This window comes from Adiantum capillus-veneris, chromosome 19 (genome assembly GCF_014529385.1).
Source record: "Adiantum capillus-veneris isolate H3 chromosome 19, ASM1452938v2, whole genome shotgun sequence".
Lineage (NCBI taxonomy): Eukaryota > Viridiplantae > Streptophyta > Polypodiopsida > Polypodiales > Pteridaceae > Adiantum > Adiantum capillus-veneris.
The window spans coordinates 24756028-24774731 of NC_140949.1; the positions used below are offsets into that span (position 1 = coordinate 24756028).

The window sequence follows — 18704 nt, forward strand, 5'->3', positions numbered from 1 at the left end:
TCTTTTGTGTATAAGTAGTATCTTAATATAACAACAACACACACAGTCACCCCATATGAAGTGAAATTCATTAGCATTATCTAGCTAATAAGTTTTTTAGTTTGATGTGAGGAAGTATGTGGTTATGAGTTTGGACAAAAACAAAATCTATATAAATGATCTAAAGATGAACGAAAGGTCAAAAGCTAATAGAAAATCAAAAGCATACTGCACAACTATATAAGGAAGTTTATCAAATGTATTGTATACTGTTTTGAACTTTTAATTCTCATTTTATCCTTATTTCTTATGTACATGTATTTCTTTTAAAAACTTTGAGTGCACGAATCGCGATGCTAAACAAGGGAATTTGTTGATTTTTTCCCCTTTTTTGATTCAAAGGTAGGAATACCCAAAATGTCCATAAAAAAACTCTTGGGACATACACTCTTCCAATAAATATCCATGAAGGGTAAGAGCTATTCATTACTTGCAAATTTGAGTATTTTGCTGAGTAACATCCAAAATACACCTTCAAACAAGCTTGTACTTGAAAACTATAGAGAGGATAAAATGACGCATAAAATCAACCACACACCCCTAGCCATAAGAAATTGAGGACTCAAAACTGGCTCGTGCTACTTTTCAATTTGCTGTTAGAAACAACACAAACAAGAAACTAAAGTGCTTCGTTAGCCTGCATGATTGCAAGTGGATAACAAACTGGTTGAATGATACAAGCCTTCAAGGCGATTGCAATGAGAGAGAGAGCTTCTTTTGGTAGTTGCATGTGTATGGAAATGAATTGAGAGTAAGGGCTCTATTGTAATTACTATTTTCTTCTCATCGAAGCATTGAACAAGAGTATACATCAATAAACAAGAACATAGAAGTGAAAGCTGAGAGAGAGAGAGAGAGAGAGAGAGAGAGAGAGAGAGCGTGCGTGCACTTATTATTTGTTTTCCAGAAATCTTGTTACCCTAAGTGAGTAGAACTCACTCATACATACAAGATTGTATTTACTATTTTGTTCTCGTGGAAGCACTGAACAAGAGTATACATCCGTAAATAAGAACGTAGAAATGAAAGCTGTGTGTGTGTGTGTGTGAGAGAGAGAGAGAGAGAGAGAATGAAATGAAATGTTATATTAACGTCTTCAAAAGGCCAAAATGACCTATGAGAGAGAGAGAGAGAGCTTATTATTTGTTTTGCACAAATCTTGTTACCCTAAGTGAGTATAAGTCACTGAAACGATTTGATGTAGAGAGTATGCAAAAAAATGTTGATGAATTAAGAACGGAACTAAGCAAGAGAGAGAGAGAGAGTTGGGAAGACCTTGAAATGTAGCAAGCAATGATTGCTTTACTATGCACTTGAGTTCTCACAAGCGGAGCACTGCACCCATTGCGTTTGTATTTGTGTAGCCTCTAAGCTGGATACCAGTATACTGCTAGCAAACATTGCAATCGATGTCTCGTCTGGAGCTCGAGTACAATCAAAAGAGGCACTTGTTTGGATGAAAACTATACCACAAACAAAGCATATGCTTAAAGATCTAAATATAGCTACAACGTTCGAACTCCATTAGTAGACTATATCGACAATATCAATCCATGATTGTGCGCACGGTAGAAATTTGGCCTTCTTCTCGATTGAAGTGCAATATCTTGCTTTTGATCTGCTGAGGTGTATCCTACGCTTTCGGTGATGATCCATTCAAGGCTTAAGTCGGACTCAATCTGTATGATTCAATGCATGAGAACCTTGTGATATTTACTTACTAGTCACGTCCAAGCAACGAACAATGCAAGCGTTTGAAACAACCATGTACCTGGTGCTGGATTGTGCTGTTGTGGGTTTTCGAGCTGGGAAGAGACAAGAGAGAGCTGATTTTCCCAATGTCCCTTGCAAAGAATAAGTACGAAGCGTTAAAAAAGTAATAGCACAATGTTGAAGGTTCTGAGAGTAATCTCATTATTTGTATGTGTTCTTTCATTCTTATGCTATAGAAAAAAATAAGAATGTGCTAGTGTCCTTGCACGAGGGAGTTTGCACAATCCTCCCTAATTTTTATAATACGAGGGAACGTGCCATTCCCACGGCAGCATGCAATTTTCGGTGTGTTCTTTTTACTGTGCTCTCAGCATTCAAGACTAAAATGTGGCACTTCTTACTCACCGCACACTGTAATATGTCACCGTTGCAAATGTAGAGGAGATGAGTCCAAGCTTCTCTTGATCTGTCTGCAATGAAACACGAGAGAGTTAAGATTGTCAGAGGTTTGAATGGAATGCATGAAGAACAGTGGAATAAAAAGCTGAATTACAATATTTAGTGGACTCCAAGAGGCGAAATTTTAGGCAGAAGCTCCTCAAGCAGTTTTTTTGCTTTCTCAAGCGCACCAAATTCGGCATACATATCGACAAAAGAACTGCCAAGCACAATATCTCTCAACAGCCGCTGGCTAGAAATCTCATCACATTCCAAGCGATGACATGCAACGAACTGTTGCAAATTGTGACGCTCTGCTGCAATGATGGGAGGATTTGCAGATCATGGAGAACTTTAATAACTCTAATGGGGAATGTCCCCGCGGCGGAGACTCTTTGATATGAAGCACCTCCCGGGCTGATTTGATGCACCTTTGAATCCTTCTCGATGGGGGATTGCCGATGGCCACGGATGGCTGGAATGTGCACCCGATGCGAGAGGAATGAAGGACTTAAAATGCAGATCTTGGCGTCGCTGATGATGGATAGTAATCGAGCAATCGATGTTCGCAAGGAAATGGCCGAGGGGAAGCCCAATAGGCTAACGAAGCACCAGACTGCAACAGGATGATTGCGAAAGCAGTTACGAGCCGTTCCGTCGACGGGGAATGGGCTGAAAACTGAGATCGCTGGCTGATCTGCCTGCAGGCTAAGAGAATAGGCAAATTTGAAGAAAAAACACTAGGCTAATATGCTGAGCATTAGGGCTGATCTGCAGTAGCCAGCACAATGCGAGCGAGACGGTGAAAAAATGCTGGCTATGCTGATGCAAAAAACGTTGGGTAGCTACTCATTCTAACGCCCCTTCTCTACCTGAAAACGCTAGGAGAGCATCCCATTTTTATACCGGCTGAAATCTGCTCCGAAAGTCAATCATGCAAAGATCCACATGGTCATACTCACGGAATTCCTCTGCTGATGTATCAGAGAAGGTATCCTGACAAGTTGTTGTCCTTGCATTCTCGAAGAGCACTCCAAGAGACTCTGTATGGCGAGGAGCCCTCACTTCCTTGCCACAACCATGCTAGGCATATCCCACAATCCACATACTCCAAGAGACGACATTTCTCACAAAAAGCTCATTAAAAAACTTTTTCTGCTTTTGCATTTGACATACATATCAAGAAAAGCCTTACCAAGAACAACATCTTTCTAACAGGTCATGACTAGCACTCTCATCATGTATTCTCTCAACCATGTCAGGATCTTTCGTAATGGCAGATGCTTTCAAGGTGCCGATCGCCACCGATGGCTGAAATGCGCATCCGATGCAAGAGGAATGAAGGACTCAAAATGCAGATCTTGGCGTTGCCAATGATGGACAACAATCGAGCACTCAATGTCGGCATGGAAATGGCCGAGGAGAAGCCCAATGGACTACCGAAGCACATACAGAGTCGCTCAACTACAAATGAAAAAGATGTTGTGCTTGTTCTACAGACTCTATGCTACTGAAAAATGCTTTCGCCATGTCGACGAGGTAGGCTTTTCTTCATGGCTCTTTGCTTTCATGTGAACAGGTATGAGGTGCCAGCACAACAGCTAGCTGGGTGTTGCCACTTCCAACACCATAGATGGGTGTTGCCACTCCCAACACCAGAGATCAGAGGATGAGTCGAAGGCAGTAGGGTCCGCGTTTGATGGTTCGATTAAAGCTCTGCACGAGCAAGTACTTTTAACTTTTGTCTCCATTGCTTTCTCTTATATGACTTCATATGTGAGTAGAAGCTGCTAATTAACCTCCTAATAAGTTACTTAAGCGTAGAGTAAATGCGAGATATTTTGGAGCACAGAAGAAAAGCATGGAAAGAGAAGGGTAATTTGTAGACCCACATCCAGCAATGCTTGTTACTTCCTACAGTACTAACTAGAAAGAAGTCGCAGCCTCTTGTAGCAATTACTCCTGTGAGTATGTGTGCGCGGAAATTATAATGTGATGCGATGAGTTTTGGTGATTCGACTACAGATCAGAACAATTGATCATCAATTGAAATTTGATATCTTCTGCTTCAGTAGCACTAGTAGAACATACCTCTACCATGGGTTGATCGCACGAAATATCTGAGCTTAGGGAGTGCTCATCACGTCGGCAAGCATCCGAAGTACTCTCCAGCTTGATGATTTGCGAAATATTACGAGGGTTTGAAAGATCTTCGATACTCCTTTCCGATTCTGTCCGGCTTGCTGCTACGTTGGCATACTACGCAGAATAGAACTGGTGTGAATCTTGAGAATTAGGCATGGGACCTGCTGTATATCATTTCCATGAACATTGAAGGATGGCCAAGGGCACAGGGTTAATGAATCTGCATGAGCTATACTTGGAGCGGCATAATGCTGGTCATAACTAGTTGCGCGTGCAGAAACGAGCTGAGTAAGGTAGTTGAAGCTGGACATACTGTTCAACTAGCCATTGGGTCTTGTTGCACACAAAGCTGCTATGATTGCTACGCAGGGAAGGCGCAGAGGCTTCACTGCAAAAGAAGGTCGATTCCAATATGCCGATGAGGCAAACGGTGACATTGTCGACCTTCTACTGCTGGAATGAATAGAGAGGAGCTTGGCCTACAGACTCTATGCTATTGAAGAATGCTCTCACCATGTCGATAAGGTAGGCTTTTCTTCATGGCTCTTTGCTTTCATGTGAACAGGTATAAGGTGCCAGTACAACAGCTAGCTAGGCGTTTCCACTTCCAACACCATAGATGGATGTTGCCACTCCCAGCAACATAGATCAGAGGATGAGTTGAAGGCAGTAGGGTCCGCGTTTGATGGTTCCATTAAAGCTCTGCGCGACCAAGTACTTTTAACTTTTTTCCCCATTGCTTTCTCTTATATGACTTCATATGTGAGTAGAAGCTGCTAATTAACCTCCTAATAAGTTGCTTAAGCGTAGGGTAAGTACAGATGAAAAGCATGGAAAGAGAAGGGTAATCTGTAGACCCACATCCAGAAATGCTTTTTACTTCCTGCAGTACTAGCTAGAAAGAAGTCGCAGCCTCCTGTAGCAATTACTCCTGTGAGTATGTGTGTGTGGAAATTATAACGTGCTGCAATGATGGCTTTGGCTGAATGGAGGCTGAGTAAGGTAGTTGAAGCTGGACATACTGTTCAACTAGCCACTGGGTCTTGTTGCACACAAAGCTGCTATGATTGCTATGCGGGGAAGGCGCATAGGCTTCACTGCAAAAGAAAGTCGATTCCAATATGCCGATGAGGCAAACAGTGATATTGTCGACCTTCTACTGCTGGAATGAATAGGGAGGAGCCATCATGAATTTTGATACCCATGTGCCAAGCACATCTTTTTTCAATAAACTTTGACTGACAATATAATTGTGAATTTTTGTGCCCATATCAACATCTTTCTTAGAGGCACATGCCTTCAAGATGCGTGCGTAGGTGATCGCATCTGGAGAGAGGACCTCGCTTCGCATTTGCTGTGGGACAAACCCTGCAATCAATGCATTTCAAGAGACCAGCTCTGAGATAGGAAATTGAAAAAGGCCTAGAGCTTTCTGGCCCTGCTCCTGTTGTGCATATCCTACGAGCAGTGCATTCCAAGAGACGCCGTTTCAAGTGATCCTTACATGAGGATATAGAGAGAGCTTGCTTTGCATTTGCTAAAAAAAGCCTACAGCTTTGTGGCCCTGCTCTTATTGCGCACATCCCACAATCGGTTCATTCCAAGGGACAACATTCCGGACAGGAAGCTCCGTAAGCACTTCTTGTGCTTTCTCAAGTGTACTGCATCTGGCATATATATTGGCCAAGGCAGTGCTCACCGAGTGGAGAGATGGCCTCGCTTTGCATCTGTTGAAAACAGCCCATGACTTTTGTCCATCTTTGCATCCTCCGAATTGCGACATGCCTTCAAGATGCAAGCCTAGGTGATTGCATCTAGAGAGATGCGCTCGTTTCATGTAGAGAGTTGCACGCGCTTTGCATCACCTCAAAATATCCTAGAGCTTGCTTGTTCCCTGATGTTCGACACATCCCTCAATCAATGCATTCCAAGAGACAAGATTCCGGACAAAAAAGCTCCTCAAGCGTTTTTTGTGCTTTCTCAAGCGCATCACATTTGGCATACATATCGACCATGGCATATCCTGCAATCAACACATTCAAAGTGATGGCATTCCGCCCATCAAGAACTTCCGGTGCTTTCATCATACATATTGACCAAAGCACCCCTAAGCACAACATCTTTCTCAAACAGCCCCAAACTAGCAATATTATCATGAATTCTCTCACCCATGTCAACGTCTTGCATAAGGCCATAGGCCTTCAAGGTGCAAGCATCAGTGATTGCATCTGGAAAGAGACCCTTCCTTCATCTGTGAAAACTGCACAGTGCTTGATTGCCACAGCCATGTTGGGCATATCTTGCACTCAACACGTTCCAAGACAGTGATAAAATTCTCGGACATCAGTTATCTATGCTGAGTCCTTAGAGAGTGGCGGACCGCACCATCTGTCTCACTTGGTATCAGCTAAAAACACGCGGGCAGACCTGCCACCAGTGCTGCTCAATATTGAATATTGCCTATTCCCCACGACATTTGGCACATATTTCGATAAAGCATTGCCAACGACAACATGTTTTACCAACAGCCCCTGACTAGCAATCTCGACGTGAATTCTCTCATCCATGTGAAACGTAAGGCCATAGGTCTTGCATTTGGAGAAAGGCCTTTCCTTCGTATCTGGTTAAAACAGCCCAGAGCTTCCTTGCCACTATCATGTTTGGCATATCCTGCATCAGCCTCTGACTAGCAATCTCATTGCGAATTCTCTTACCCAAGTCCACATCTTCTGTAGAGCCATAGGCCTTTTAAGGCATTCATGAATTCTCATCCATGTTGGCATAAAATTATCTTTCTCCAAGATCCATTGATGAGCAATCTCATTGTTAATACTCTTGTCCAAGTGAAGGTCTAAGAACAGATGTTTTACTCCTGTCAGAAAAACATGCCTTCATCATGCTGCTGATTGCATCTGGAGAGAGAACCTCGCTTTGCATCTGCTGAATGGCAAACATATCGACCAAGACAAAGCCAAGCACGGCTTCTTTTTGCAACAGCCTCTGAATAACAATATAATTGTGAATTTCTGTGCCCATATCAGCACCTTGCGTAGAACCACATGCCTTCAAGATGCATGTGTAGAGCCACATGCCTTCATCATGCTGCATAGGTGATTGCAGTTGGAGTACAGCTTTCTGCCCTGCTGCAATCAGTGCATTCCAAGAGTCCATGCTCCGGCCCTACTCCCTGTGCGTATCGCTGTCCCACGTGCATTGATAAAACGATGAAGCCCGATAGAAAGTGTGCCACGTGGGTTACTGAGAGGCCAGGGATGCGATTTTGGCTTCTACGCCAACGAAGTAAAAAACTCACTCAATCCTTATGTGCACATTTCTCTCGTTTATCTTTAGCCTTGCCTTGCCTATCTAAAGAGGAAAATCAATAAAAGGGAAGAAAAGGTCAAAGAATGATAGAAAGTCAAATCCATATTGCACAATTATGTGAGAAGTCCATGCAAGAGGTGCATGTATTTTTCTTGACTTCTTTTTCTCGGTTTCTTTCTTTTCTCCCTTCTCCAAAGTATTTTTAAAATTTTTGATCTATTATAGAGGAAAAGGGAGAAAGGAATACAAATTGTGTGTGTGTGTGTGTGTGTGTGGTTTATAGCTTGCCCAAAATGTCTGTCTTCTTACTTATCCACATACTTATTTTTGTATGTTTATAGCTTGCCCAAAATATCTGTCTTTCTACTTCTCCTCATATTTTTATGCTGTATTTTTTAAAGGTAGAATAAAGCATTACATTAAAAACAATAATTGTTCTTCAAAAGGTGGCAACATGACTGAGAGCATGCGAGTGAGCAGGAGATGGCCTTATGAGGAAGCCCTAACAATGGTTCCCACCCACTCCTTGCTTAGGCTATGCCTCGAAGTGCAATTGAAAGCTTCCAGAGCATGTTGAGTACCCACCTGCATGATACCACAAGAAAGAGCAATGTCAACAAGCTAAAAACTCAATGCACTTCACTCTCTGTATGAGAGACCACATAACAGTGACAGAAAATGCCAGTGAAAAAGAGAGCGAGAGAGATGAAGTGTGCGAAGTAATTCAGCCACTTTTTATCCTTAAGCCTTGCTGTCACCATGATCATGTTCTACAAGGAACATCTCTACAGAAAGAACATGAAAGCTTTTCTCATTACACCTCAACAATGTAGACATCGACCCCTGACACAGCAATGATTGCAGCTTCAGCAATCTTCGCTGCCATTCCTCCTGTGGTGTCATGAGCAGCAGTCACGGTCTCCACACCTGCAACATCAAAGCCTCTCTCTCTCTCTCTCTCTCTCTCTCTCTCTATACAGACGCTTATGCATACAGGATCAGGGGAGACATCTAGGGGAGCCCACTTATATATTAACAGAGACACTACAAGATGCAGCAGCAGAGGCATACCCACACACTGAACCTGGGCAGCGACGACGTTCTGGGAGCATACCCCAGAATAGCTGGTATGATGAGGAGTGCAGAGACACCAGAGCTCGACTTCAAAGGGAGGTACTTCTAGGAGTCATTACTCACAGGTAATCACCGATTGCTTCTCGGTGTTTGGTACGCCGGAAGAAGAGGGCGTTTCTAACTCGACTAGAGCAGGATTTCTATCAATTGTTTTTGAGCCAGCAGGATTTAGGCAAGGCATGGCGACTCTTCCATGAGCACTCTCCCTCACCAGCCATCACTTCTACGGAGGTATGGGGGCAATATGCATCATCCCTCTACACAGTCTCAGGGAAGCCACCTCTTCCAGATCCGCCAGAGCCATGCCCACACACATGTGCTTTCTTTACTGTTGAGATGGTAAAGAAAGCCACTGACAGGATAAAGACCAGGAGAGCATATGATCACGATGGCCTGGCAGCAGAGCATTTTATACATGCCAGAGATCTGCTTGCGGAGCTACTAGCAGTGATGTTCAACCATGCAATGTACGAGGGCCTACTTGATACTTGGATTTTGCCCACTATCGTACCTGTCTTCAAGTCGGGGGACCCTATGGAGCCTGGGAACTACAACACTATCATGATTGGACACACATTGGCCCGGCTGTACGCATCCCCTTGAGTAGCAGTTGAGTAGATGGGCAGAGAGAGAGGGTGTACGGGCAGCACAATAGGCGGGTTTCAGGAGAGGTTTCTCTACTCTTGATCATATTCTGACTCTCAAAGCCATTATTGAGGAGGGGAGATCACGTGGGAGACGGATCTATTGTTGCTTTGTGGATTTCCGCAAAGCCTTCGGTATAGTGCCCAAAGCTAGATTGATGCGCATTCTCTAGGAGATGGGGGTACCCAAAGAGTTGATTTGGGGGATCATGGCTCTATAAAAGTCAGTAGTGGGGCATGTATGCACTCTAGAGGGGATTTTTGATTTGGTTCACTCCACAATTGGGGTGAAATAGGGCTGCCGGCTATCTCCAACACTATTTGGCATGTATGTGGATGAGGTTGCTGATTGCATTGAGAGGGATAGTGATAGAGGAGCACAGTTGGCAATGACATGGATCCCACTATTGTTATATGCTGATGATATTGTGTTGATTTCCGACTCCCCGGAGGGGATGCAACGTCATTTACATGCCTTGTACACATTTGCCCACGATAGTGGATTGTATGTTAACCTAGGGAAAACCAAGGTTATGGTGTTTAACACCACACCACAGTGGGTTAGGAGGTCGACACCCACTTTTATGTATGGCCAGAAGACGGTGGAGTATACAGATGCATACACCTATCTTGGGGTAGTCTTTAGCGGACCGGTGTTTTCATTAAGGAGAGCAACAAAAACTAGATCGACGACAGCTTATGCAGCCTTGGGAGGATTGGAGAAGATGTGTTCGCACGTTCAGTTTCAGGAACCTCGAACAAAGCTGTGTCTTTTTGACACTCTAGTGGCTTCAGCTATGCTTTATGGGGTTCATATTTGGGGACCCTCAATGGACCACCATGGCAGATTTGGTAGCACTGACGGATGGAGATGTATGGAGAGGCCTCTAGTCTCTATGATCTCTCGGCTGACTTTGAGCTAAGGCCTCAGTGCTACATGAGATTATTTGAGACGAACTAGCTGCCCCCCCTCTCGTAGTTGAGGCCCTTACTAGATCAGTTTCCTTCATGCATAATTTATGGGACCTCCCCAGAGACAAATATGCTCAGCTAGCCTTTGAGTCATCCCGACAGCTAGCGCTACAAGGGGACACAACATGCTGGTATGGGCAGATGACATCATGGTTTCAGTCACATGGCTCAGCATGGATAGACTAGTACTCCTTGGATGCACCCTTCCTTTCTCTCACACGGACAGAGATCACTAGATTTAAACGTCAGGATTTGATTCAACTAGATACTAGAAGCACATGGATACATGCGATACAAGAGTTGGGCACGAAGGTGGCTTTCTATAGAGAGCATCTTCTCCGACTAACAGAGGATGGATATGTGATCAGATTGGCCTATATGGACACTCATTTATCCTATGGGATACGATATGCTATTGGTCCGATGCGCACATCATCGCATCAGCTAGAGATTGAGACTGACAGATTTAGGAGAGTACCAGCAGAGGCCAAGATATGCCAGTTGTGTCATATAGAGCCAGAGACAGAGTTTCATCGCATTTATCATTGTACAGTATACTATGAGATACGGTATGATCCTCAGGTCTCTCAGGAGTTAACTCCCCTAGCAAAGAGTCCAAAAAACAATCACCGAAACCACTCAAAAAAGTTGACCTATCTTTATCGAAGGTAGAAAAATTAGTTTTCCTTCGAAAGAAAAGCATCTCAGTGGACCCACGTGGGTGACAGAGTTACGGGGGAGTTCTTTGAGATGGTGGGGCCCCGCCATGCGCACACGAGTGTCAGCCAGTTGAGGAGACTCGATGGATCAATTGCTTCAGAGCCTGAGAATATGCATGCATTACTACTGACTTCTATCGTGATTTGCTGTCAGCTGAGCCTCAATGAGAGCGTTAGGATGCATGCAGAGAGCAGGTTTGGGCACAAATGCCTAGCCTTGTTACTGAGGAGATGCGTCAAAGACTAGAGCTTCCTCTCTAGCTAGAGGAACTCCATGAGGCCCTCAGACACTCCCCTGAGGTAGCTGTCTAGGGGAGGATGCTGTGACTCCCGGCTTCTTTTTCGAGTACTGGGACTTGCTTGGTTCGGATCTTTGCAGTGCCTATCAATACATCTTGCACACTGGAGTGATGCTTGATAGAATGAGTGAGGGTTCGATCTACCTTATTCCCAAGGAGGGAGGCTCCTTGGATGAGATTCGACAGTGGCGACCCATCACCATTCTCAACTCAGGCTACAAAATTTTAGCAAAGGCTCTGAGTTTGAGGATCCAATTGCTACTTGAGAGCATTATACATGGGACCTAGACAAGTTTTGTCAAGGAGCGTAGTATCCTTGACAACATTTTCACCTTTTGGGAGGTGTTTGCCCTCACGTGTCCCCGAGGAGCGGATCTGGCGATACTCCTTCTCAATTTTGAGAAGGCTTACAACAGAGTTGACTAGGATTTTTTGGAGGGTACTTTATGTAGGATGGGGTTCTCAGATGCTTGGATCCGAGGTGTGTCATCTCTCTATAGGTGTGCGCACAGTCAGGTGCTCTTGACAGGGGGAAGAGGGGAATGCTTCATGCTCACGTGTTTGTTCAATAGGGTTGCCCTCTAGCCCCCTTCCTCTTTCTTTTCTATGCTAAGACGGTGAGCAGATTTTTGACTTCACAGCAGGTTGGCTTGCGTGGTTTAGAGATCCCTATTAGGGGAAACGAGCTACTTGACACTAAGTTTGCTGATGACTGAACCATGTACTTGGAGGGTCAGGAGGCCAATCTACACAAGTGTGAGCAGGCTCTTGAGGTGTTTTGTTGTGCATCAGGAGCACTGATCAACTGAAGAAAGACAGTGGCTTTCTGGGTTGGCAGTGCTCCTACGCCTGATTGGTCGCCGGGTGAGGGCTTCAGGTGGATTCCCACCAAGGACTCCAGTATGCTATCTGGGTTGTCAGGTTGGCTTGGACTTGTCCCCTAAGCAACAGATTGCTCCCCTCCTCCTGTCCATTAAAAGGAAACTGCTTCACTGGAGCTCGACACGGCTCTCTTTGGCAGGCAGAGTTGTAGTGGCCAACCATGTGTTGTTGGCTACTATGTGGTACATTGGAGCCCATCCATCGCGTTGATGTTTACAGAGATGTGCAGAGTTGGTTTGAGCAAGAGGTTGGAGGATGGATTTGCTGCGAGCCTGCACTACCGGCCACCAATGTGGCTTTTTCCTCCTCCCATCTTGTGATTTAGCCCTCATTGTACATACTTTGTTTACTCACTGGGAGAGTCTCTCCATGCTTTTGATGTAGCCCTCTTTAGTAGAGGTGGTTTGTAGCCCTATGGGCAGTTTTCTTAACTAATGGAAGGATCTTTTCTCTCGAAAAAAAAAGTTGTGACTTGCCTAGTGCCCAAATTCCATTTTGGCGCACACAAGCTTCCATACTCATCAAAAGTCTGTGCTAACTGGCCCGAGTTCCTGACTGACCGACCTAGATTCCTGATGTGAGAGACCCATTCGGCCGCAGCCATTTCACACTCGCCATGCAATGCCCACTCGCTCTTTTCAAGGGTTTCGGGGAAAACAAGTAAAAATGAAATAAATAAAATATGTAGTACAGATTTAAAGAAGGCAACACGAAAAACACACCTCCTGGTGACATTCCCCAACCTTTGGAATACTGCAAGCGACCTCGCTTGCATGCCAATAATACATATTGATATCTCCTAATATCACATTTATTCTATGATGGGGAGACTCTCCTAGTGAAAAGACAAGATCTATACAATGATGGATAAATTAGGAGATGGGGGGAGGAACTAACCGCACTGGTGGACGAAAGTGCCATCTAGGTGTGCCATGAACCATGGTGAATAAGGACCATTGGCACCAAAGTCGCAAGAAGGCCTGTCGGCGCTCCCGCATGTGGTCGGAGCTACCTTGAAGTCTCTCAAACTAGCCCTTGAGGGTATGGACCAGCTCGAGCAAAAATGTCACAGACAATCTTTACCGGTGGGATGGGTTAGCCTTGAAGATGTCGAAGCAATGGGCTCACCAGATGAACCACAATGTCAGACTGCAGATGAGCTCCCAACACATCTCTCCATCTGTGCTCCACTCCTAAGGAACTAGCTCTGTGGTTGGATGAAGTGTAGGCATCATCCTCCTGAGAGAAGCCATCTCAAAACGAAGTGTTGGGCCCGTGAGTGTGAACCAAACCGCAACACCCCAAGTGTGTTGGTTGGCAATGGAGAGTGCAGGCATCAGCCGAAGATCAGAAGCCAAACCTATTGTGCCATGGGGCAGTTCTACAAAACAGTGACGCTGAGTCTCAAGTGGGTGGTCACAGGTGGCACATATTGCTGAGAGGCCGTTGTGCACCAACCAACTCCCCGCTACAGTAGCTCGAGGTGCAACTAGCCACTGGAACATGGTGACACGCCTCGACTGTCTGCTGTCCCATAAGTGCTCCCACAATCCCGCCAAGAACTGGGACACGAGACCCTCCTCTTGCCAATGAGAAGCTGTAGCAGGATGAGCCTCTCTCCGTGCTCTTAGTATGTGGTGACCCAATTGAGCTGTGTACTAGAAGAAAGGGGTCTCCGTCTCATTGGCCGGAGTGAAGGAATCTTGCCAAAATCACTCCCCCGCACTCACATCAAAGGATGGCTTTCCCCAGCCCAGAGCTGCAAGTGTCTTGACTCAAGATCTATCCGATCGCAGTCTATGACACAAGTGCTCCCACTGATGCCCACAACTCATGATTTGTCTGGTCGGGGTCTATGACACAAGTCCTCCCACTGATGCCACAACTCTAATTCACTGAAAGAAATACTTACAGCTCCGGTGTCTCGAGAGTGACTTTGTTGAAGAAACTGCAAGACCCTGTGGCTGTACAGGCTCTGATTGAGACGAGGACCTCCAGTCACATGAAGGCCCCCATCCAGCGCGGTGCTGCCAACTCCAGAGGAGTGTGCCACTCTGCAGGGATAGCCTCTGTAATGTCCTGGCACATGCTCTGCGCTCCCCTCATGCCACACATCTGAATGTCCTGCATCTCCTCGGGAATAACCGAGAACTGCATCCAGCCGCCAAAAGTACCAGCTGGATCTTCTGCCATGGACCCCCAGTGACCTCACTATGTACTGACAAAGGGGTTCCAAACAAGTGGCTGCCTCAACCGCTCCTCAATGCATGTGGGCTGATGCTGCTCAAGGCCCCCCCATAGCTGCTCCCACGACCGAAGCAAGCTCAGCACAAAACGATTGTCCCACCTCTTGCTCCGGCCTACTCTGCGCAACTCTGTAAAGATCCAGTGGGTGGAAGGCCTCCAAGGGCCGCCTGTCTGGGGAACCTAGGCCTGGATCCTGTGAAGCAACAACTCCTTTTTGGTCTTTGTCCTTGGGAGAAGACCTTTGACCACCAACTTCCCAAGGAGGGCTTTGCTCTGCTGTGCTGAGTCTATGATCCCCAACCCTCCTTGAGAGCGAGGTAAAGTAATGACCTACCAAGAGACCTTGGCCCGAGCTGTCTGTGTGTCTTGTCCTATCCACTACAACCCTGCCTGCAAGAGAAAGCCGGGTTGAGCTCCAATGAAGTAGCTTCCTCTTGATGGAGAGAAGAAGGGGAACTATCTGCTGCTCTGGTGAGAGATCCAAACCAACCTGGTAGCCCAGGGATCCACCGAAAGCCCTCACCAGGCGACCACTCAGGCACAGGAGCATTGCCAACCCAGAAAGCCACTGTCTTTCAGTTGATCAATGCTCCCGATGCACAACAAAACACCTCAAGAGCCTGCTCACACCTGTGCAAGTTGGCCTCTCGGCCCTCCAAAAACAAACCTGAGTCATCAGCAAACTCAGCGTCCAAGAGCTCCTCGCCCCGAACAGGCAGTTGCAAACTACGTAGACCAGCCTCCTATGATGTCAAAAATCGGCTCATCGCCTCAACATAGTAGAACAGGAAGGGGGCAAGAGGGCAGCCCAGATGAACCGAACGTAAGAGCAAAAAACGCTCCCCTCTCTCCCTTGCCAAGAGCACCTAATTGTGTGCCCGTCTGTAAAGAGTTGACACTCCCCTGATCCATGCATCTAGAACCCCATCCGCTGTAAAGTGTCCTCAAGAAAGTCCCAGTCAACTCCGTCATACGCCTTCTCAAAGTCGAGGAATATCACAAGATCCTCTCCTCTGAGACGAGCAAATGCTGACGCCTCCCAGAAGGTGAAGATGTTGTCAAGGATACTGTGCTCCTTGACAAAACCAATCTGTGTCTCATGGATAAGGCTCTCCAGAAGTGGCTGAATTCTCAAACTCAGAGCCTTGGCTAGGATTTTGTAGGCTGAGTTGAGAATGGTGATGGGTCACTATTGTCGGATCTCATCCATGGAGCCACCCTGATAAGATAGATCAGTCCCTCACTCATGTTGTCAGGCATCTCGCCAGTGTGCAGAATGTGCTCGTAAGCACTACAAAGGTCAGAGCCAACCACATCCTAGTATTCAAAAAAGAAACTAAGAGTCAAACCATCCTCTCTTGGGCAACTGCCCTGAGGGCCTCCTGCAGCTCCTCTAGCTGTAATGGCCGCTCGAGCCGTTGGCGCATCTCCTCAGTGACTAGACAGGTCATCTGTGCCCAAACCTGCTCGCTGCATGCCTCTCGATGCTCTGACTGTGGCTTAGTTGATAGCAACTCTCTGTAAAAGTCAGTAGCAACCGCATGCATATCCTCGGATTCAGTCGCAATGGACCCATCGAGCCTCCTCAACTGCCTAGCACTAGTGTGTGCATGGCGAGGACCCACATTCTCAAAAAAGTCTCCAGTGACTTTGTCCCCAACCTGTGTCCACTGGGATGCCTGTCGATGAAAGGCAAAATCGTGATTCCGCTTCTCTATGGTGATCAGCTCTTGCCGAGCCTGCTGCAACAGCTGCCCGTCTATCCAAGGGCTATCCGGGTGATGCTCCTACATCCGCTGTAAGGACGCAATGCCCTGTAGAAGTCGCACCTCCTCCTCCTTAGTCGCAACCAATCGGGCTGTGGACTCCTGGAGAAAGAAACGGCTAAGCAGCTTGAGGCCATTGGCCGCTCTCGTGGCTAGCCCTTTGCATGGCCAAGCTATCTGTCCACAGTGTCACAACCTGCTCTCTGAGCTCTGTATCCAGCAAAATCCTCTCTGGGATGCGAAGCATGACACTGCCACTCCTTTGTCTGTCTGCCACTGTGAGAACCACTGGTGCATGATCAAAAAAGGTGGTCCCTACCAGTATGCCAACTGAGGCACCCATGTCACAAATGTGGTCACTAGCATAGAAGCAATCTATCCTGGATAGATTCACGCTTCCCACTCTACAATCCGATCGTAAGAAGGAAAGGGTGTGTGAGGGCCGTGCAAAGCCTGCATGCTGCCATACATCTGTAATCCTCAAAGTCATACATAGGTGCGGAAGCAGAGCTTCTAGCAGATAAGTATGGATTTTGTTTGATCTTTGAAGACGCTTGCAGATCAGTACCTGTAATACATTAGGTAATTTGTTTCAGAACTTAATGGCATGTCACATGTTGTCGTTCACAGCTGTAAATTTTAATCCAACTTAGTGCTGGGTTGTATGTTTGCTACTCAATCAGCTCTAATCTCCCAATGCTGATACTATTTTGCTGTCCCACAATGCAGGGCCACTGCCACCATTAGAGGACCTGCTATCAGGTCTTTCAATCAGTGAACCAGGACCATCAACTTGGGTTGTAGAGGACGAAGGACCTTCATTTCCTGTTCTCATACAGAGCAACATGAAGGTGAAGTTTGCAGCCCTGAGGACCTACTAACGCATTCGAAATGGCTACCACATCAAGGACTGTTTTGGTTGCAAACGCAAGCGGCCTCAACCAGGTAGGGCTGGAAACAGAGTGACGGTGAAAGCCAACCAATTTGTTGTGAATCTGAGGCCTGGAATCACTATCTATCATTATGATGTTGACATCAATCCAAAACATCTGCAAAGAAATGAATCACAATGTGCCTGCACCCTGTGGCATCTGGCAAGGTCACTGTGAACTTGGCCAGAGGCCACAAAGTCTGTACCAGATCTGTGGCCCCAAGCTCCCCTGTGTCAGGCAGCCTCTAGGTCGGCATGGGAAGAGGGTAAAATCGTAGCTGAAGAGGTCCCAACGTCTACTGATGTTGAAGCTAGACAGGCCCATTGGAACAGCCGCAAAGGCCAAGGTCTCCACCAAAAGAGGAGGCCGGAGAAAGGGCTGCCTTGGGACTTGAAGTGAAGGTGCTACCCAAGGAGTGGCAGGCAGCATCAGAGCGCACAGACCCAGCAGGAGGAGGAGAGGAGTGAGGATGTGGTGGAGGTGAGGGAGCGGGAGGAGGAGGTGAGGAGAGTGCGGGGGGAGATGGAGTGGCATCTGAAGGGGAGTCGAAAGGAGGCTGAGGCGATGGTGGAGGGGGGGGCAGCTCCTCTTGTGCTGGCGAGGAGGAGGGAGAGTTGATGTCGGTCTCCTGCTGCAGGGGTCCGAAGCGGTTTCCCGTAGGAACCCACTCCTCGCGGGGAGCATGAGGGCGGCCACCAGGGCGAGGAGCCTAGCCCTGTCGATAGCGGCTGCGAACCTCGTGCCAACCCTCCTCAGGCTGGCGAGTTGTCTCTACTAGATCTGGATCTCATATGGTCTCTGAGGCCCCTGTAGGGAGGACCCCTTGGCTCGAAGACGTGCCTGCCCTAGTGGACTGCGGCGGTGGAGCAGGTAGGGCTCTCTTGCGTGACAGGGCCGTGCAAGGTGGCCTATCTGTCTGCAGATAAAACACTGGTTTGGGAGGCCCGAATACTCCACTCGCTGACTGATCCATCCTCCATCCACCCGAGGTAGAAGAACCTCCTTCGGGAGGGTGTGAGTGTTGTGAATAGAACCCGTATAGTGGGTAACCCAACGGCCTTGGACGCAATTGAAGCTGAAGTGCGTGGGGTTTCCAAGACTGCCCCGAACAGGGTGCTACCTACTGCCGGCCATCAGCGGACTGGCCACCCATCTTTGAAGGACTGTCAGCCTGTGCATCTTGGGAGACTGAGCATGTGTCACAAGTTGAGGTCTCTAGCGAGAACATGCTCAGTCTCCCAAGGCTGCTTTGTCTGTCCAGCCTTGGGAGACTGAGCATGTGTCACGAGTTGAGGTCTCTAGCGAGAACATGTCTTTACAAGATGGTACATTTGTCTGCATATGAAGTACTGGTTCTGGAGACCCGATAGGTGGTCAGCCATCAGCTGACTCACCACCCATCTTTGAAGAAGTGCTAGCCAGTGCATCCTGGGTCTCTGGCTGATGTGTC

General features: G+C 46.9%; 1 protein-coding gene across 3 annotated transcripts in view; it reads right to left on the reverse strand.

Moving 5' to 3' along the window:
• Nucleotides 1-1266: 1266 nt before the first annotated feature.
• Nucleotides 1267-18704, reverse strand: part of LOC147433713 (Amino acid kinase family protein) — a 205453-nt gene continuing 188015 nt past the window's right edge. Inside the window, exons 11-14 of one of the 3 annotated variants that reach the window (XM_086490341.1) lie at nt 8480-8586; nt 2158-2222; nt 1811-1883; nt 1267-1718 (exon numbers count right to left, since the gene is read on the reverse strand). In XM_086490341.1, the coding sequence (XP_086346467.1) occupies nt 1572-1718; nt 1811-1883; nt 2158-2222; nt 8480-8586 (392 nt within the window). In that variant the 3' untranslated portion in view covers nt 1267-1571. Of the gene's footprint in view, nt 1719-1810; nt 2223-5743; nt 7702-8077; nt 8245-8479; nt 8587-18704 lie in introns of those variants that run through there. The other 2 variants (XM_086490342.1, XM_086490343.1) reach the window with 2 other exon arrangements.